The sequence below is a fragment of the Carlito syrichta genome, unplaced genomic scaffold (genome assembly GCF_000164805.1).
Source record: "Carlito syrichta isolate Samal-C Ts95f unplaced genomic scaffold, Tarsius_syrichta-2.0.1 Scaffold307218, whole genome shotgun sequence".
In the NCBI taxonomy this organism is placed as follows: Eukaryota; Metazoa; Chordata; class Mammalia; order Primates; family Tarsiidae; genus Carlito; species Carlito syrichta.
Window position 1 is genome coordinate 45,869 of NW_007251314.1, and position 20,955 is coordinate 66,823.

Sequence of the window (20,955 nt, forward strand, 5' to 3'; positions counted from 1 at the left end):
TTTGAGTTGGAGTCTCACTCTGTTGCCCAGACTGGAGTGCAGTGGCACGCTCCCGGCTACTGCAGCATCGACCTGCTGGGCTCCGGCGATCCTTCTGCTTCAGCCTTCCAAGTAGTGGGAACTATAGGTGCGCGCTACCATGGCTGGTTAATTTTTTATTTATTGTAGAGACGAGGTCTCACCAAATTGCCTGGGTGGGTCTCGAACCCGCGGGCTTAGGCAGCCACTCGCCTCGGCCTCCCAAAGTGCTGGGATTATAGGCTGAGTCACCGAGCCCGGCCTAACTTGATCTTTTAATTTATTGAATCTTGATTAAAAGAAATGTATTTTGTTGGCCAATCAGATTTCCTCCACTGTGAACTGTCTATTCATATTCTTTGCATGTTTTAAAATGGGGGTATTTCTTTTATGTCTTTTGGTAGGAATTCTTTGTGTCCTGTCAATAGTAACCCTTTTGACTGTTCTATATATCACAAAATTTAAAAAACTACTTTAGGCTGAGGCACGGTGGCTCATGCTTATAATCCCAGTGCTTTGGGAGGCTGAGACAGGAGGATTGCTTGAACCCAGGAGTTCAGGACCAGCCTAGGCAACATAGCGATACCTCATATTTTATTTTTATTTTTTAATTTATTTTAAAGATGTGGGGTACAATTCAGGGTTAGGTATACAATTGTTCATTATGCAGGTACTCTTTTGACAAAAAATTTTTAAAAATTAGCCAAGCATGGTGGAGTGCACCTGTAGTCCCAGCTACTTGGGAGGCTGAGGTCGGATGATCACTTGAGCCCGGGAGGCTTCAGTGAGCAGTGATTGGGCCACAACACTCCAGCCTAGGCGACAGTGAAGCCCTGACTTAAAAAAAAGAAAAAGTAGCTGGGCTCGGTGGCTCAGCCTGTAATCCCACGCTTTGGGAGGCTGAGGTGAGTGAATTGCCTGAGCCTGTGGGTTCAAGACTCGCCTGGGCAACTTGGCGAGACCTCATCTCTACAATAAAAAAAAAAATCAGCCAGGCGTGGTAGCGCATGCATGCCTGTAATTCCGGCTACTTGGAAGGCTGAGGCGGAAGGATCACCAGAGCCCAGCAGGTCGAGGCTGCAGTGGCTGGGAGCAGCCACTGCACTCCAGTCTGGGTGACAGAGTGAGACTCCAACTCAAAAAAAAAAAAAAAGAAAGAAAGAAAAAGTGCCGGGTGCGGTGACTCACACCTATTATCCCAGTACTTTGGGAGGCAGAGGTGAGAGGATTGCCTGAGTTCAGGTGTTTGAGACCAGCCTGGGCAACTTGTTGAGACCTCGTCTCTACAATAAATAAAAAAATTAGGCTGTGGTCCCAGCTACTCGGGAGGCTGAGGCGGAAGAATTGCCTGAGCCCAGCAGGTCGAGGCTATATTTAAACCTTTAATCTATCTGGAAATTATTTTATTTTATTTTATTTTATTTTATTTATTTTTACATATTTATGTAAAAATAATTTCCAGATAGATTAAAGGTTTAAATATAAAACCATGAGATATGGCACTTATGAGAACCAAGACTTAGGAAAATATGTGTCTTGGAGTGGGATGGGTCTTTCTAAGACAGAAAACCACAGGGCTATAAAACAGACAGCAGATCACCGTGCACGGCTTCAAAACTATGTTTTGATGACAGCAGTCTAAAAAACATTTAAAGCGCTTCCTCAAGACTTTATTGGCTCTTCTGTGACATTTATCCTTGCATATGTAGTTTAAAATTATCCTGTTTCATTAAGAATAGCACAAACATCTCCAAGCTTCCTCTAATTCCTCCTGTTTCCCCAAACAGCATTGAATTGATGTGTTAATTTGTGATAAGTTGAGTTGCTGTTAGTTTTTCCATTTTTTTCAGGTCTTGTCTTTAAATAATATTTATAAGTTTCCTCATCAAATCCTGCAGCTTTCTGGATGAATTAATTCCCAGGTGTCTTATCATTTTATCATGTGAATAAGATACATGTTATTACTAGTTTGGAGAAGTTTTTTATTTTTTTTATTTTTATTTTTTGGTGAAGTCTTCCAATTTTCTAGAAATATAAAACATTTTTATTCAAACAGTGTCTTCTAGCTTTTTTAAAAAATATGAGACCGGGTGCGGTGGCTCAGTCTGTAATCCCAACACTTGGAGGTCGAGGCGAGAGGATTGCCTGAGCCCAGGGTTTCAAGACCAGCCTGGGCAACTTGGTGAGACCTAATCTCTACAACAAATCACAAAAATTAGCCAGGCGTGGTGGCGTGCACCTGTTGTTCCAGCTGCTTGGAAGGCTGAGGCGGAAGGATCGCCTGAGCCCAGCAGTTTGAGGCTGTGGTAGCTTTGAGCATGTCACTGCATTCCAACCTGGGTGACAGAGTGAGACTCCAACTCAAAAAAAAAAAAAAAGTAAGAGTTTTAATTTTTTTTTTTTTGAGTTGAAGTCTCACTCTGTCACCTAGGCTGGAGTGCAGTGGCACGATCTCGGCTCAACCTCTTGGACTCAGGAGGTCCTTCCGCCTCAGCCTCCCCAAGTTTTAATTTCAGTTATTTTATTTTCTTGTTTTATTACATAAGCTCAAAACTCCAGGATAAGCAGAGTGTGAATAGAAGTAACACAGTCTAGTTTTGCTTTTTAATAATAATAGAGTTAGTATAAAACCACCTTTATAGCCGGGCTCGGTGGCTCAGTCTAATCCCGCGCCTTTGGGAGGCTGAGGTGAGTGGATTGCCTGGGCCCGCGGGTTTGAGACCCGCCTGGGCAGTGAGACCTCATCTCTACAATAAATCAAAAAATCAGCCGGGCGTGGTAGCGCATGTCTGTAATTCCGCCTACTCGGAAGGCTGAGGCGGAAGGATCGCTGGAGCCCAGCAGGTCGAGGCTGCAGTGGCCAGGAGCGGCCACTGCACTCCAGTCTAGGCGACAGAGTGAGACTCCAACTCAAAAAAAAAACCAAAAAAAAAAACCCCACCTTTATGATTTTGCTTTTGGGCTTTGGTAAATATGTTCATTGTGTTTGGATAGTTTTTTCTAATCTTATTTCCTTCATTTTCTATTTGAACTTTCACCTGTCCTGGCTCCTGGATGGTTAATTAATTATAGGACTGACTCACCAAGAAACGCCTGCCTCATTCAGGGACTCGGGAGTCCAGGTCCCCAGCCCTCTCCTCCCTTGAGAAGTCAAGCATTACTGTCTCCACAATCTAGCCTCCTCCGGAAGTCCTCAAAGAAACAATTCCCATGAGCCTCAGAACAGAGGATTATGAAGAGGCCAATGTTTGCCCCAGGGACTCCTGGGAAATGCGGTTCTGTCCCATCTCCAGCAAAGGCTGATGGGAGGTGACCAAGCCCCCTTCTCTTCTTGCGTCAGGGACTGGAATCGACATCCCTGTCCTCCTCCTCCTCATCGACGGTGATGAGAAGATGTTGGAGGTACGAGGGCCTGGGGGCTTGGGTCTAAGGGAGAAGGGGGTTTGTGACCAGGACTCCTGGGTCCTGAGTCTTCCGGGAGGATGGGCTGAGGGCCTGGACACCGGATGGGGTGAATCCTGCCTTTTCTGACCTAACTCTCGCCTTGGTCCTGTAGCGAATAGAGAACGCCACCCAGGCCCAGCTCCCCTGCCTCTTGGTGGCAGGCTCTGGGGGAGCCGCAGACTGCCTGGCGGAGACACTGGAGGACACTCTGGCCCTGGGGAGTGGCGGGATCAGACGAGGGGAAGCCCGAGATCGGATTAGGCGTTTCTTCCCCAAAGGAGACCCTGAGGTCCTGCAGGCCCAGGTATGACACTGGGGACTCAACTCTGGATCCTGAGAGGGGGGAACTGGGGACCCGGGCCTCTGGGTCTGAGAGAGGAGGGGGCCGGGGGCCTGGGCTTCTGGGTTCTGGGAGTAGAGGGTGCCGGGCCTCTAGACTAGGTCCTGGAGGGGAATGGCCTCCTGCATCACTCTGGACAGGGCCTGGGAGGAGCTGGGCTGGGATGCAGAGTCTGGTGTTCTGCAGGTGGAGAGGATCATGACCCGGAAGGAGCTGCTGACAGTCTATTCATCTGAGGACGGCTCTGAAGAATTCGAGACCATCGTTCTGAAGGCTCTTGTGAAGGGTAAGAGTCAGATCCCCCGTTCTCCCTCTCGCTCAGCTCCGCTTTGGACGCCTTTCATGGCCAGGATACTTTACTCATCCTCTCCACTCTAAGGCCCCGGCCCCTTGTGACCGTCTTCTGTTTTTCCCTTTTGCTGTGTGTCTTGGGGCTTTGTGTGGTGCTCTTTGGGTAGCGTGCCCCAGATGCTTTCACGATACTCAACATCTGCTTCCCTCTGTTGAATCCTTCCATCCGTCCATCCACCCACCCATATATACAGATCGATCTTTCCATGTACACATCGACCATTTTTCCATTCCTCCCTCTTTCTTCCATCCTTCCATCCATCCATCCATCCTTTCACCTATCCATTCACATATCCATTGACAATTCCATCCACTCATTCTTCCATCCATCCATGAACCCACCCACCCACTCATTCACCCATCCATCCATCCATCCTTCCATCCATCCATCCATCCATCCATCCATCCATCCATCCATCCATCCATCTACTCACTTGCACAGACTGATCTTTCCATCTATACATCAACCCATTATTTCATCCATCCACCTCTCCATCCATCCACTCACCTGTTCATATCCCTGGACAATTCCAACCTCTCATCCATCCATCTATCCATCGTTCATTCACCCATCCATTTATCCATCTACCCATCCATCTTTTCATTTATCCCTCCAACTTTTCTCCCATCTATCCATCCATCCACCCATTCTTCTTTTCCTACATGCCTACGGTATGTGTTAAGTACTTTTTTCTTTCATTCGGGGTCTCACTGTGTCTCCCAGGATGGAGTGCAGTGACATGGTCACAGCTCACCACAGACTCAAACTCCCGGGCTCAGGCAATCCTCCCAACTCAGCCTCTCTAGTAGCTGGGATTACAGGCATGACTCATTCATTTTTTTTGTAGAGACTAAGGTTTCGCTATGTTGCCCAGGCTGATCTGGAACTCCTGGGCTCAGGCAATCCTCCTGCCTCAGTCTCCCAAAGTGCCGGGATTATAGGTGTGAGCCCCTGAGCCCAGCAGTACTTTGTTTTACGTGATCCAAGCATTGTCTCCCAGTGAGGAGCTCCTGACATGGAAATGAAGGCAGAAAGCATAATGACCACTTGGAAGAGGCTGCAGCTCATTTATTCATTCAACAAGCATCATCCTGGGCTCCGGAGATTAAAGCAGATTCATTTCCTGCTCTCAAGGACCCCAGCTCCTACCAGAGTTGTTTGAACGGTCTCAAGTAAAATTTAAGACAACAACACAGGGAAGAATCACTGTCCGTGGGGGAAAGACTTCAAGGAGAAGTTGGGGTTTAAACTGGGCCTTGAAGAGGCAATAGAATTTGAATTTAGTAAGCTGGGGGATGGGATAGTTAAGAGGTAAGGAAGATTCTGACCAGGCAAGGTGGCTCAAGCCTGTAATCTCAGCACTTTGGGAGGCCGAGACGGGAGAATCACTTGAGCCCAGTGGCGTTCAAGACCAGCCTGGGCCACATAGCGAGACCCTCTTTCTACCAAGAATAAAAATAAAATAAAAAGCTGAGCATGGTGGTATGTGCCTATAGTTACAGCTGCTTGAGGCAGAAGGAATGCCTGAGCCCAGGAGGTCGAGGCTGTGGTGAGCCATGATTGTGCTACTGCCCTCTAGCCTGGGTGATAGAGCCAAAAAAAAAGAAGAAGAAGAAGGTAGGGCGATTCTGAAGACTTGTTGGGGATGTGGCTGTGTGTGGATGGGGGATGGTCGTTTTTCATGCCAGAAAAATTTTATGGAGGAAACACCTACTTAGAGAAAAACTCCCCCAGAGGCATCGTGGCAACATATAGAACCTTTTCAGGCTCAGGTCCTCACCCCAGGTGTATCCACCGTTTTTGTGGCATAGTAAAAAGAACTGTTACTTTTGATTTGGGAATCAGACACAGCTGAATTTCAATACCAGCTTGGCTCCTTCCTTGCTGTGCAACCTTGAGAAAGAGACGTTTCTGCTCTGAGCCTCAGTTTCTGTCTCTGAACCACGGAGGTACTACCTTGCAGAGGCAAGGTACCACCTTCAGAGGCAAGGTATGAGCCATGCCTGGTCCTCAAAGGGGGCCCAACAGATGGGAGTACTTCTGGTGATTCCATTTCCCGCAGGTGCACATCCTTAGATGTAGGGTGACTGTCAGTGGACAAATACTATTCACTCTACAAGAGGGACTCATAAAAGCTGGAATTTATTTATAAAAAATTGTGTATTGATTCTTACATGTTTAAACTTCAGTTACCTTCAAAGTACTCTCCGTTTGATGCAATACACCCATCGAGATGCTTTATCCGCCACTCAAAAGTTTCTAAACGCATCGATTTTTTTTTTTTTTTGAGTTGGAGTCGCCCAGACTGGAGTGCAGTGACCGCTCCCAGCCACCGCAGCCTCAATCTGCTGGGCTCTGGTGATCCTTCCGCCTCAGCGTCCGAGTAGCCAGAATTACAGGCGCACACTACCACGCCCGGCTAATTTTTTAAAATGTATTTATTGTAGAGATAAGGTCTCACCAAGTTGCCCAGGCGGGTCTCGAACCCGCGGGCTCAGGCAATCCACTCACCTCAGCCTCCCAAGGCGCGGGATTACAGGCTGAGCTACTGAGCCCGGCTTGAACATGTCCATTTTGATGCCTTTGAGTGCTTCTGCCATTTTTTGTTTCACCTCTTCCACACTGGCAAAACATTTCCTTTTGAGAAATTTTTTCATCCAGAGAAACAAAAACGAGTCACTTGGGGCCAGATCGAGTGAATAGGGAGGGTGGGGCATGAGAGTCATGCTGTCTTTGTTCAAAAACTGCTGAACACTCAGCATAGTGTGGGCAGGTGAGCTCGTAAATCACTCATCATAAAATGGGCAGATGCCTTGAGAGAATCTCCAAAAAAATTTAAAAATTCACTGAAGCCGAATATAGCCTCTCACAACAATGCTAACTGGTTCACTGATGCCAATGGGTTCCTAGAACACTTACCTGGCAGGGGAAGCCTGTACTACAGGGGGCCCCCTTCCAAAATTTAATTCCGGTTTTTGATGGGTCCTCCTTGTGTATAAAGAATTCAGCAGCCTCCTGGGAGCAAGCATGGCAGCTCAGAATGGTGTGGTTTGAGGGGGTGGGGCTCTGAACCTGCTGCCTGCAAAAGTGGAAGTGATGGCACTCTGTTGAGGAAACTGGAGATGCCGATGGGCTTGGCGACAGTGGTGTCGAATGGATAGGGTTTCAGCCAGAAGCAAGGTGAAGGGCATGAGCACTCCTTAAGAGTCTAGTATGGGCCAGGTGTGGTGGCTCAAGCCTGTGATCCCAGCATTTTGGGAGGCCGAAGCGAGAAGATTGCCTAAGCCCAGCAGTTCGAGACCAGCTTGGGCAACTTGATGAGACCTTGTCTCTATAGTTAAAAAAAAAAAAAATTAGCCAGGTGTGGTAGTGCATGCCTGTTGTTCCAGCTACATGGAAGGCTGAGGCGGAAGGATCACCTGAGCCTGGCAGGTCCAGGCTGCAGTGGCCATCAGCGTGCCACTGTACTCCAGCCTGGGTGACAGAGTGAGACTCCAACTAAAAAAAAGAAAAAGAAAGAGTCTAGTATGGCCAGTGCAGGGCTGGGCAGGTGAGTAGGTGGCGTACGCTATTACCCTTCATACCCTATCCCTGCCTGCAAGGATTATTTCCCCCATTTTGCAGATAAAGAGATTAAGGCTCAGAGAAGGGAAAAGTGATTTGTCTAAGGTCACTCAGCAAGTGACAGGGGTCAGATTTTTCATCCAGGACTGTGTGACTCTCAAGCCCATTGCAAGGGGCATGTCGGGGGCAAAGTATGAAGGGAGTGTTGGAGACAAGGTCAGTGAGGCAGGCAGGGCCAGACCACCCAGGACCTCAAATGCCAGGTGGAGGAACTCAGCCTGTCCTGAGAGGCAGGGAGGGACCCTCTGGGAGTGGGCAGGGGCAGACTGGAGATGAGAGACAGGATCTCGAGCAAAGGGAAGAGACTGAAGTGACGGGGATGGGGAACTGGTGAAGCTTAAGATGCAGCTGGGACCAAAGGGACAGTGGGAGAGGGTTGACAGAGTCATGTGGCTGGACATGGGGCTTGGGGACTGATGGACTGTGGGCTGGGAGGGCAAGGGAGGGACAAGAACAGTATCAGGGTGCAGTTTTGTGATACCAGGTTTTGGAATGGTCAAAATGAGGTGAATTTTCTCTGGAGATAGATGTGGAGCAAGTGGAGGCAGAAGGAAAAACTAACTCCATGGCACAACAAGTGCTCTTCAGGACTTCTCATACCCCTGTTGACTGCACATGTTGGATCCATTAAATAACTGGATCAAAACGTAAAGGCCTCTTGTTCCCTCTTGCTGATTTTAATGACCTCCAGGGTCTCCCAGAATTCCTCTAATGTTCAGATTTTTTTTCCAACCTCATTTTCTGCTTTGTCATCTCTTTCCTCTTACAGAATATCCCAAGCTTCCTAAGTTAGACTGACTCACATTTGTGATCGATGCTGCATTTTCTTGCACCCAGGCCTTTGCTCAAGCTGTCCCTACTGTCTTGAAGTTTCTTTTCCCACCTTAGGTGCATACCTCCCAATCCTAGTGGTCTTTCAAAAGCCCTACCTCTCTTGGGTCACTCCATACCTCTGTGACTGTAGCCTTCTCTGGGCCGAAATCATATTCTGTGCTCATCTCTGAGGGCCCTGAGTGTTCTGAGGGTAGTTACATGTGTCTGGATGCACTTCTAGTAGTATCAGCTCCTTCGGGGCAGAAACTGTATTCAGTTTCTCTTTCCATTTCCATTTCAGTTTCTCTTCCCATTGCCTGGTCCATAACTTACCTCAACAAACATTAAATAAATGATTACCTTTCCTTTTTTTTTTTTTTTTTGAGTCAGAGTCTCACTTTGTAGCCCAGGCTGGAGTACAGTGACACGCTCATGGCTACCACAGCCTTGATCTCTTGACCTGCTGGATTCAGGTGATCTTCCCATATTAGCCTTCCAAGTAACTGGAATTACAGGCCCACGCCACCATGCCCAGCTAATTTTTTTTTTTTTTTAAGTTGGAGTCTCACTGTTTCCCAGACTGGAGTGTAGTGGCTCGCTCCCGGTCACCGCAGCCTCAACCTGCTGGGCTCCGGCGATCCTTCCGCCTCAGCCTAATTTTTTATTTATTGTAGAGACAAGGTCTCACCAAGTTGCCTGGGTGGGTCTCGAACCTGCGGACTCCCAAAGTACTGGGATTACAGGCTGAGCCATCAAGCCCAGCCACAGCTAATTTTTTGATTTACTGTAGAGATGTGGTCTCGCCAAGTTTCCCAGGCTGGTCTTGAAAACCTGGACTCAGGCGATCCTCTCGCCTCTGCCTCCCAAAGTGTTGGGATGACAGGCGTGAGCTACCGTGCCCGGTCCTTTCCTTCTTGAGAGCTCTAAACCTCAGTCTGTGCTCTGGCCCTGAGCCAAATGAACTTATGCCTGTAATAGCCTGACTGCTTAAAGACCCCAGACTCTGCCTAGTAACACCCTCTTTTATAAAGAAGCTTGTCAGGCCTGGGTAGAGTGGTTCATGTCTGTAATCTCAGCACTTCAGAGACTGAGGTGGGAGGATTGTTTGAGCCCAGGAGTTCAAGACCAGCCTAGGCAACACAGCAAGACTTCATCTCTACAAAAACAAATTAAAAAAGTTAGCCAGGTGTGGTGGCATGTGCCTGTAGTCCCAGCTACTCAAGAGACTGAAGTGGAAGGATCATCTGAGCCCAGGATGTGGTGAGCTGGGATTATCCCACTGAGCTCCAGCCTGGGTGTTAGAGACTCCGATAAAAACAAACAAACAAAAAGAGATAAATAGAAGTAAAATAGTCCTTCATCAGATGTTCCGGCTCCCCCTGACTCCTGCCCCCTGTCCCTCTCCTCCTTCCAGCCTGTAGGAGCTCTGAGGCTTCCGCTTACCTGGACGAGCTGCGTTTGGCTGTGGCTTGGAACCGCGTGGACATTGCCCAGAGCGAACTCTTTCGGGGGGACATCCAATGGCGGGTGAGGGGTCAGGGCCTGGAAGTTGAGGGTTCTGACGAAGGAAGCGCTTCCCTCCCTCTCAGTCTACTCAGACACCCAGCCGTGCCTTTCATTATGGCCTGTCCAGCCTTTCCTAATTGCCCGTCCATCTCTGATTGGCCATCTGCCTTCATCTTGTTCCCTCAGCCACCCATCTGTCCATCCATCACTCATGACCCTGCACCCCCGTCCCTTGCTTTTGCCCTCTGAGCTCACCTGGCCCTCTGTCTCTCTGCCATCTCTTCCCCCGTTCATCCTCCCCTTGCCAGTCCTTCCACCTGGAGGCCTCCCTCATGGACGCCTTGCTGAATGACCGGCCCGAGTTCGTGCGCTTGCTTATCTCCCACGGCCTCAGCCTGGGCCACTTCCTGACCCGGTCGCGCCTGGCCCAGCTCTACAGCGCGGCGCCCTCCAGCTCTCTCATCCGCAGCCTTCTGGACCAGGCGTCCCACGGCTCGGGCACCAAAGCCCCAGGCCCAAAGGGGGGTGCTGTGGAGCCCCGCCCCCCTGACGTGGGGCAGGTGCTGAAGATGCTGCTGGGGGAGATGTGCGCGCCGAGGTACCCCTCCGGGGGCTCCTGGGACCAGGGCTACCCGGGCCAGGGCGGCGAGGAGAGCGTAAGGACCGGGCGAGGCCGGGGATGTGGGGAGGGACTTGGCGGGGTCACACCAGGGAAGGGGCGGGGCCCGTTCTCACAATGCTCCCCTTTGCCGGCAGGCGGGTCTGCTCCCCGACAGGACCACCTCGGAATTGTCCCTGGACGCTGGCCTCGGGCAGGCCCCATGGAGTGACCTGCTCCTTTGGGCACTGCTGCTGAACAGAGCCCAGATGGCCATGTACTTCTGGGAGATGGTGAGAGGGACTGTGGCCTCTGATCCCGCCCTCCCGTGTCCCTGTCCTGGAGGCCTTCCTGTGATGCCAGTGCCCACCATACAGTTCTCCAACCTCTGACGTCACGTCACCCCCACAGCACCCAGCCCCAATCTCTGTGTCTTCCAACTGCTGGGTCTTCCTTTTTTTTTTGAGTCGAAGTCTCACTCTGTTACCCAGGCCTGAGTCCAGTGGCATGCTCACAGCCACCGCAGGGCTCAGGTGATCTTTAGACCTTAGCCTGCCAAGGAGCTGGAACCACAGGCATGCGCCAGTACACCCGGCTTAGTTTTTGATTTATTGTAGAGATGAGATCTTGCCAAGTTGCCCAGGCTGGTCTTGAACCCCTGGGTTCAGGCAATCCTCTCGCTCAACCTCCCAAAGTGCTGGGATTACGGCCATGAGCCACTGCACTCGGCTATGTCCAGTTTCTTTTTCTTTTTCTTTTTTTTTTGAGTTGGAGTCTCACTCTGTCGCCCAGACTGGAGTGCAGTGGTCGCTCCCGGCCACCGCAGCCTCGACCTGCTGGGCTCCAGCGATCCTTCCACTCAGCTTCCAAGTAGCTGGAACTACAAGCGCATGCTACCACGCCCGGCTAATTGTTTGATTTATTGTAGAGATGAGGTCTCGCCTGCCCAGGCGGGTCTCGAACCCGCGGGCTCAGGCAATCCACTCACCTCAGCCTCCCAAAGGTGCGGGATTACAGGCTGAGCCACCGAGCCCGGCTATGTCCAGTTTCTTACAGATCCATCCCCAAACATTACTTTATCCTTGGACTCTGATGACCCCAGTTAAGTTCTGACTGCTGACTGTGTCCCTTGATCACAGGCTTTCTCCCTGCACCCTGACCCTGCTCTGAACGTCATCCATACACTGACTTATTCATGCCCCCTTTCTTTCTGTCTCTCCAGGGATCCAATGCCGTGGCCTCAGCTCTTGGGGCCTGTTTGTTGCTGCGAGTGCTGGCGCGCCTGGAGTCCGAGGCTGAGGAGGCAGCCCGGAGGAAAGACCTGGCGGCCAAGTTTGAGGGGATGGGTGTTGGTGAGTGGGGCGTGGTGCCTGGGAGCAGGCACAGGGTGCTGCCATGGGAGGGAGATGTGCACGTCTCCACCCTTCCCACACTCCTGCCCCTTCCCCTTCACTTTGCCTTTCTTTTCCCTCACACCCTTTCCCCACTCCTTCTCTTCCCTCTCGTCTAAATCCCTGGCCCCAGACCTCTTTGGCGAGTGTTACCGCAGCAGTGAGGCAAGGGCCGCCTGCTTACTTCTCCGTCGCTGCCCACTCTGGGGGGATGCCACCTGCCTCCAGCTTGCCATGCAGGCTGACGCCCGTGCCTTCTTTGCCCAGGATGGGGTCCAGGTGAGCATCTGGGACACCAACATCCCCCAAAGTCCCCAACTGGCCTCTGGGAACTATGGGGATGAGCCCTGGCCGATGGCAACAGTCCATGGTCTTGACCCAGCCCTGTCCCTGCAGACCACCCCTTCCCCAGAAAGTCTCACTTTTCTCTCAGAAAGGCTGCTCTTCCCCTAAGAAGCCCCCACTCCCTGCCACAGAGCAGCAACCTTCCCACAGCTAAGCCCATCCTCATACAAAGTGCCACCCCAGATGCAGGAATTCATGGCCATGCTAAAAGGAAGTCCCGCCTCATCCATAGGAAGTTTTCCCACGTTCTTAAGATGGCCTGAGTTCTGTTCGTGACAATTAGCATGACGTCACTGGACAATTACCCCGTCTTTTGGACAGAGACATACTTTGGCCCAGGAAATCTTACCCTTCCTGTAGGAAATCCTCTTCTTTATGAAGCCCTACTTCCACCCATAGTCTCTTCAATCCTGACCCTCTGGCATTTTGAAAACAACCTCAGTATTCTTAATTTAAATCTGACAGGAGCTCACAGAGTCCTACCCTCAGTACAGGGTGTTCTGCCCACCCAGCAGGAAGTCCCACCCTCATCTATTGTAATCATTTGGTGGGCATTTCAAATAATGACCCAGAGTCCCTTGCTTTTTTTTTTTTTTTTTTTAAGTCGGAGTCTCACTCTGTCGCCCAGCCTCAACCTGCTGGGCTCCAACGATTCTTCCGCCTCAGCCTTCCAAGTAGCTGGAACTACAGATGCACGCTACCACGCCCGGTTAATTTTTTATTTTATTGTAGAGATGAGGTCTCGCCAAGTTGCCTGGGCGGGTCTCGAACCTGCAGGCTCAGACAGTCCACTCCCCTCGGCCTCCCAAAGTGCTGGGATTACAGGCTGAGCCACTGAGCCTGACCTGGAGTCCCTTGCTTTGAATAGTGATTCAACTCATGGATTCCAGCTCTCCCGCTTACCGGTTATGTTTCTTTCTTTTTCTTTTTTATTTGTTTTGTTTTTTGAGTTGGAGTCTCACTCTGTCGCCCAGACTGGAGTGCAGTGGCCGCTCCCGGCCACCCCCACCTCGACCTGCTGGGCTCCGGCGATCCTTCCGCCTCAGCCTTCCGAGTAGCCGCAATTACAGGCGCGTGCTACCATGCCCGGCTAATTTTTTATTTATTGTAGAAATTAGGTCTCACCTTTCCAGGCGGGTCTCGAATCCGCAGGCTCAGGCAATCCACTCAGCTCAGCCTCCCAAAGGCGCGGGATTACAGGCTGAGCCATTGAGCCCGGCTTGGTTATGTTTCTTTGGGTCATTTCCTTAACCTCTCTGTGCCTCACGTGTCCAAGTAGAAGATATTAGTATCCACCCTTGCGCTGGTGTGTCAAGGGTTAAGTGAACTAATCTGTGTAAAGTGCTTAGCCCAGTACCTGGCATATAGTGCCAAAGAATGTTGGGTCTACTAGCCAGTTGTGTTTGCCTTGGACCACCGTCCCCGGTCCCCCCACAGTTATGGCCCCCCAGCTTAGGCACTTGCTCTGTACTCTGGAGGTGTGGCCCGACCTTGCCTGGGGTCTTAGGGAGGGGGCTGGGGGGGCAATTCAGCTCCTAAATCTCCCCACACCCCACAGTCTCTGCTGACACAGAAGTGGTGGGGGGAGATGGACAGCACCACGCCCATCTGGGCCCTGGTTCTCGCCTTCTTTTGCCCCCCACTCATCTACACCCACCTCATCACCTTCAGGTCAGTTCCCAGGGGGCTTAGAGCGGCAGGGGGAGGGGGGTGTGCACAGTTTCTCCTTCCTGCTCACTTCCGCTTATCTTTCTCACTTGGTCTGCCCGATGTCTCCTTCCCTGGGAAAGGGACTACTGCCTTTCCCTCCCCTAGAGGGAATACTTGGAAGGTTAGCTTTGGCGGTGCTTTCTGCGGTGTCTGGGAGGGCGATTCCGCTGCCTTTCTGGCCATGGCTCTGGCAGAAGATCCCTTGGGGGTGACTCTTGGGGGCCACCTGTTTGTCTCTGCGCCATGTCTCTGGGTGAAGAAGTCTGAGTGTTTCTGGAGAACTCCCCTCCCCGCCCTTCCCCTGAGGTGCACTCTGTGCCTCCCTCCATGCCAGGAAATCAGAAGAGGAGACCACACAGAAGGACCCAGAGTTTGACGTGGACAGGGCTGTTAATGGGGAAGGGCCTGTCAGGTGAGTGAAGACCCCAGCACTTTGTGAAGTGGGGCACCCTGGGCAGCTATGTGTCACTCCTCTCAGGGACTGGGACTTGAGGAGAGAGTGGCTTCAGCAAGCTGCTGAAGATACTGAGGAAGTTTCCAAAGCGCCATGTTTGAGGAGGCCAAGGTGGAAGGATGGCTTGACGCCAGAAGTTTGAGACCAGGCTAGACAACACAGTGTGATACCTATCTCTACAAAAAAATTAAAATTTAAAAAAGTAAAAAAACCCCAAAAAACTACGACTGGGAACAATGGCTCATGCCTGTAACCTTATCATTTTGGGAGGCCAAGGCAGGAGGATTGCTTGAGCCCAGGAGTTTTAGAGATCAGCCTAGGCAACACAGTGAGACCTCGTTTCTACAAAAAAAAGAAAAAAAATTGCCAGGCATGCTGACACGCACCTGTCGTCCCAGCTACTTGAGTGACTGAGGCAAGCTGGGCTTGGTGGCTCAGCCTGTAATCCTGCGCTTTGGGAGGCTGAGGTGAGTGGATTGCCTGAGCCCGTGGGTTCAAGACCCGCCTGGACAACTTGGCGAGACCTTATCTCTACAATAAATCAAAAATTAGCTGGGCGTGGTAGCGCCCGCCTGTAGTTCCAGCTACTCAGAAGGCTGAGGCAGAAGGATCACCGGAGCCCAGCAGGTCGAGGCTGTAGTGGCTGAGAGCGGCCATTGCACTCCAGTCTGGGTGACAGAGTGAGACTCCAACTCAATAAATAAATAAATAAATAAATAAATTAATTTTAAAAAAAGAGTGACTAAGGCAGAAGGATTGCCTGAGCCCAGCAGATCAAGATGGCAGTAACCATGATCGTGACACTGTCCTCCAGCCTGGGTGATAAAGTAAGGCCCTGACTTAAAAAAAAAAAAAAAGGGCCAGGCTTGGTGGCTCAGCCTGTAATCCCAGCACTTGGGAGGCTGAGGCCAATAGATTACCTGAGCCCCCGGGTTCGAGACCAGTCTGGGCAACTTGGCAAGACCTTGTCTCTACAATAAATCAAAAACTAGCCAGGCGTGGTAGCGTGCACCTAGAGTTCCGGCTACTTGGAAAGCTGAGGTGGAAGGATCGCTTGAGACCACCAGGTCGAGGCTGCAGTGGCCGTGAGCGTGCCACTGCCCTCCAGCCTGCGTAACAGAGTGAAACTCCAACTCAAAAGAAAAAAAATATTAAGCCCAAGCAAATGAAACAATATTTATCAAACTTCAGCTAATGCTGCATAGTAGAGGTGCTGAAGAACTTGGCTTTGAGTCAGGCAGACCTGGGTTCAAATCCTCATTTTGACCTCGGAAGTGACTTCACCCTGGAGCCTCGGTTTTCTTTTCTGTAAAATGAAGGTAAAGGGGACACTTAACCTGTGTCCTATTGATGCTGCAATAACAAAAAATAAAAATGAAAAATATCCCAATGGCTCCCAATCACACAGGTTTATTCCTCATACCCCATGAATGAGCTGACATTGAATCTGCCCCATGGGGTCTGCACTTGGGGTGAGTGAGCACCTGACACTCAGGCGTTGCTGGTCTCACGGCGGGAGGAAGAGCCCTGGCAGTCCTTGCCTGAATCTTAAAGCCTCCATGTGGGAGTCACACGTGCCCCCTTTGCCCACATTTCATTGGCAAAGCAAATCGTGTGGCAATTCCATAGTTCCTAATTCTCCCACAGGAAGAAGCAACCAAAATATTTGGTAAATAGTCATACAGCCAGCCGGGCTCGGTGGCTCAGCCTGTAATCCCAGCACTTTGGGAGGCCAAGGCGAGTGGATTGCCTGAGCCCGTGGGTTCGAGACCCACCCAGGCAACTTGGCGAGACCTCATCTCCACAATAAATAAAAAATGAGCCGGGTGTGGTAGCGCATGCCTGTAGTTCTAGCTACTTGGAAGGCTGAGGAGGAAGGATCGTCGGAGTCCAGCAGGTCAAGGCTGCAGTGGCCAGGAGCGACAGAATGAGACTCCGACTCAAAAAAAAAATAGTCATACAGCCAACCACAGTACTCATGGAGTGGTGATGGGGAGGCATTGAGATAATGTGTCTAAAAGGCATATCCTGAGGCCTGGCATGTAGTAAGTGGTCAACTCATGGGCCTTATTATTACTGTTGCAATTGTGATTACATTATTGCTTGTTGAACAGCTGTGTATGGGCACGTGTGCATAGAAGGTTCTAAATCCACAGTAACAGACAAACGGGAAGAGTCCAAAATTTATACTATCTTTGCATCCTCTATCTCCACTTTAACTACATAAATGGGGAGAGAGATAAGAGGAAAAAAATATGTTTCTGGTAACTGTTAGAAACCCATGGTCAGACTGCCAGAAGTTTGCAATCATGGCTCACCGCGGCCTCCAATTCCTGGGCTCAAGTGATCCTCTTGACTCAGCCTCCTAAGTAGCTAGGACTACAGGCACACATCACCATGCCTGGCTTATTTTTTTATTTTTTTGTAGAGACAAGGTCTCACTATGTTGCTCAGGCTGGTCTTGAACTCCTAGGCTGAAGCAATCCTTTTGCCTCAGCCTCCCAAAGTGCTGAGATTACAGACGTGAGCCACCACACCAGCATATGTGTGTGTGTGTGTGTGTGTGTGTGTGTGTAGAGTTTTCTAGGACAATGTACAAAGAATACAAAATATTTATCAAAAAAGAAAGGAAAACCTAAGAAAAAGGTTTGGGCCACTGGAAAAGGTTGGAGAGAATGTCCTCGTGTCAGAGGTCAAGGTCAACAGTGGAGTCCTTGCCTAGTGACTTTCCATCTTTTGCAGCATATGATGGTGATGATGACATTGATAACAGCTAACGTCATGGAATGCTTATAGTGGGCCACCTCTGTGCTAAATCCTTTTGGAAATCAGTTCATTTAATTCTCTCAATAGCCCTAGGCAATGGATCCTAGTATTCCTATTTTGCAGATGAAATAACTGAGGCCTTAAGTTACTCACCTCAGATCACGTGGTTGGTAAATGGTAGAGCTGGGATTAGAACCCAGAGCTTCTTGTTCCTTGAGTCTGTGCTCTCAACCACTGGGGACAGCCATCACCTCAGAGAGCACTGTTGAAGGAAAGATCCCTGGATCCTCCCCTGGGAGACTCAGGGTTCGGTCCTGATAGCTGCATGTGGCCTGGCTGTGGGCGAGTCAAGATGGCAGATGCTGGGGAAGCTTCGAACCCACCACACGCACTTGCTGCCAGGCTCCTGCAGAGGGAAAGTACAAAACACAAGGACTGCTTTCCCTTGTCACTTTCTGTAGTCTTCACTGTTCTTTCCACCTATTTTCTTTTCCTCCTCCTCCTCCTTCTGTTTCTTTCTTTTTTCTTTTGAGTTGGAATCTCACTCTGTCACCCAGGCTGGAGTGCAGTGGCATGCTCACGACCACTGCAACCTCGACCTGCTAGATTGACCATGCCTGGCTAATTTTTCTTTTTTTAAATTGTAGATATGAGGTCTCACCAAGTGGCCCAGGCTGAACCTGTGGGTTCAGGCAGTCCTCTCGCCTTCGCCTCCCAAAGTGCTGGGATTACAAGTGTGAGCCACTGTGTCCTGCACTCATTTTCTTTATAGCAGCTTTATTGAGGTATAATCCACATACCATAGAGTTGCACTTATGGTATAAAATTCAAGGGTTTCTACTAGAGTTGTAAAATCACGACCACAGTTGATTTTACAACATTCTCACCACTCTGTTCCACCAGCATCACTTCCGTTCCCCCTGCCCTGGGCAACCATTCATTTACCTTCTGCCTCTGGGTTTGTCTGTTCTGCACACTTCACATAAGTCAAGTCTTACACTCTGTGGTCTTTATGACTGACTTTGCTCACTTAGAATCATGGCCAAGTGCAGTGGCTCGTGCCTGTAATCCCAGTACTTTGGGAGGCCAAGGTAGGAGGATTTCTTAAGGTCAGGAGCTTGAGACCAGACTGGACAATAGTAAGACTCCATCTTTACAAAAAGTAAAAATTTAAAAATTAGTGTGCCTGGACAGGCGTGGTGGTTCACACCTATAATCCCAGCACTTTGGGAGGCCAAGGAGAGTGGACTGGCTGATCCCGCAGGTTCGAGACCCACCCGGGCAACTTGGCGAGACCTCATCTCTATAATAAAAAAATCAGCCAGGCATGGTGGTGCATGCCTGTAGTTCCAGCTACTTGGAAGGCTGAGGCTGAAGGATCACCTGAGCCCAGCCAGTTGAGGCTGCAGTGGCCGTGAGCGTGCCACTGCACTCCAGCCTGGGTGACAGTGAGACTCCAACTCAAAAAAAAAAAATTAGTGTGCCTAATTTCTAGTTCTAGCTACTTGGGAGCCTGAGGCAGGAGGCTTGCTTGGGTCCAGGAGTTTGAGGTTGCAGTCGGCTATGATTGAACCACTGCACTCCAGCCTGGTTGACAGAACAAGACTGTCTGTTAAAAAAAAAAAATGTTTCAAGCTCTGTTCATGTTGTAGTTTATATCCTTACTTCCTTCCTTTTATGACTGAATAACATTCTACTTTATGGCTATACTCATCTCATTTGTCTTATCTTAATCTGTCCACTTCGTTTTTAAAGGGAGGATACCTCTCTAACCCAGTTTGTTTTCCTGTTGACTTTTTGAATTTATTATTATTTGTATTATTCATTTTGTTATTTCTGATTTTTTTTTTTTTTAAGAAAGCGGGATTTATTAAGAGGACAGAAATGCTCCCACAGTGGGAGGGGACCCAAGGGGGTTGCCCGCTATTTCTGATTTGAGGTCAGAATTAAGAGTCAGAATGAAGCTGGGTGCAGTGGCTCATACCTGTAATTCCAGCACTTTGGGAGGTGGAGGCAAGAGGACTGCCTGAGCCCAGGGATTTGAGACCAGCCTGGTCCCCTTGGCCAGACCTCGTCTCTAAAATAAATTTTTAAAAATTAGCTGGGCGTGGTGGCACACGCCTGTAGTTCAAGTTACTTGGGAGGCTAAGGAGGAAGGCTCCTCTGTGCCCAGCACATTGAGGCGGCGGTGGCCATGAGTGTGCCACTGCACTCCAGCCTGGGCGAGAGTGTCTCCAACTCAACAAAAAAAGAATCAGGATGAAATCAGTACAAAGGGTCAAAACTCAGGCGGGAGGGGCCAGAGATTTGAGTGGACCCCAAGGACCAGAATTCGGAAGTCAAGTGTGGTTATAGGGTCAGTGATCAGATGCAGGGAAAGAGAGTTATGTGGGCACATCAGGCTGGAGAATTTTATGTGCAAATTTGTGGGTAAGGGGTTACATTCAGGGACATGAGTTGACAAACCTAGAGACCCAAATCATGAAAGTGAGAGGGTCAGAGGTCAAATGGGGGGGTCAGAAGTCAGGTTGATGATCCAAGGTCTGACATAGAGTCAGAGGTTGTGAAGTGATAGACAAGGGACTTGGAGTCAAAATCCAGATGAGGGCTGAGGTCAATCCAGGGGTCAGAGGTCGCAAGGCTGGAGGAAGTCAGACATGGAAGGGCAGCAGTCTTAATGGAAGAATCCAGAGGGCGGAAGTTAGATGCAGGGGTCAAGAGGGCAGATGCAGGGGTCATGAGGTCAGAGGTTATATACAGAGGTCAAGAGGGCAGATGCAGGGTCAAAGCCAGAGGTCAGATGTCAGTGTCAGGAAGTCAGAAGCAGGGGTCAAGAGGCCAGAGACTAGACACTAGGGGTCGAAAAGTCAGGTTAGATATAGGGGTCATCAGAGGTCAGATGCCAGGTGTCCAGTCAGATGCTGAGGTCGAGAGGTCAGATGTTATACACAGGAATCAAGAGGCCAGAGGTTAGATATAGGGGTCAACAGGTCAGGGGTCAAATGCAGGTGTCAGGTCAGATGCAGGGATCAAGAGGTCAGAGGTTAGCTGCAAGAGTCAGGAGATCAGATGCAGGGGTCCAAAGGCCAGAGACTAGGTACAGGGGTCAAGAAGCCAGAGGTCAGAGCTAGGGGTCAACAGGTAAGGCTCAGATGCAGGTGTCAGGTCAGATGTAAGAGTCAAGAGGTCAGAGACTAGATACAGGGGTCGAAAAGTCAGAGGTTAGATATAGGGGTCATCAGAAGTCAGATGGCAGGTGTCTGGTCACATGCAGGGGTCAAGAGGACAGAGGTTAGATGCAGGTGTCAGGAGGTCAGATACAGGGGTCCAAAGGCCAGAGACTGGATACAGGGATCAAGAAGTCAGAGGTTAGAGCTAGGGGTCAACAGGTCAGAGGTCAGATGCAGGGGTCCGGTCAGATGCTGGAGTCAACAGGCCAGAGGTTTGAGTCAGGGGTCAACAGGCCAGGGGTCAGATGTAGGGGTCAAGAGGCCAGAGGGCAGGCGGGCAGACCTGGTTTCGGGACAGCCAGGGTCCGCCGTGCGCGGCCGGGGGGCTCCGCGCCGGTGGGGCCGGGCTCGGCGCTCAGAGGGC

General features: G+C 50.2%; 1 protein-coding gene across 1 annotated transcript in view; it reads left to right on the forward strand.

The window, feature by feature from the left end:
- TRPM4 (transient receptor potential cation channel subfamily M member 4) overlaps positions 1 to 20,955 on the forward strand; it is a 51,951-nt gene that overhangs the window by 11,165 nt on the left and 19,831 nt on the right. The window contains exons 7-16 of the mRNA XM_021715609.1: positions 3,359 to 3,420; positions 3,575 to 3,766; positions 3,989 to 4,088; positions 10,006 to 10,118; positions 10,406 to 10,753; positions 10,854 to 10,988; positions 11,918 to 12,047; positions 12,220 to 12,365; positions 13,990 to 14,102; positions 14,476 to 14,553. Of these exons, the coding sequence (XP_021571284.1) occupies positions 3,359 to 3,420; positions 3,575 to 3,766; positions 3,989 to 4,088; positions 10,006 to 10,118; positions 10,406 to 10,753; positions 10,854 to 10,988; positions 11,918 to 12,047; positions 12,220 to 12,365; positions 13,990 to 14,102; positions 14,476 to 14,553 (1,417 nt within the window). The remainder of the gene's footprint in view (positions 1 to 3,358; positions 3,421 to 3,574; positions 3,767 to 3,988; positions 4,089 to 10,005; positions 10,119 to 10,405; positions 10,754 to 10,853; positions 10,989 to 11,917; positions 12,048 to 12,219; positions 12,366 to 13,989; positions 14,103 to 14,475; positions 14,554 to 20,955) is intronic.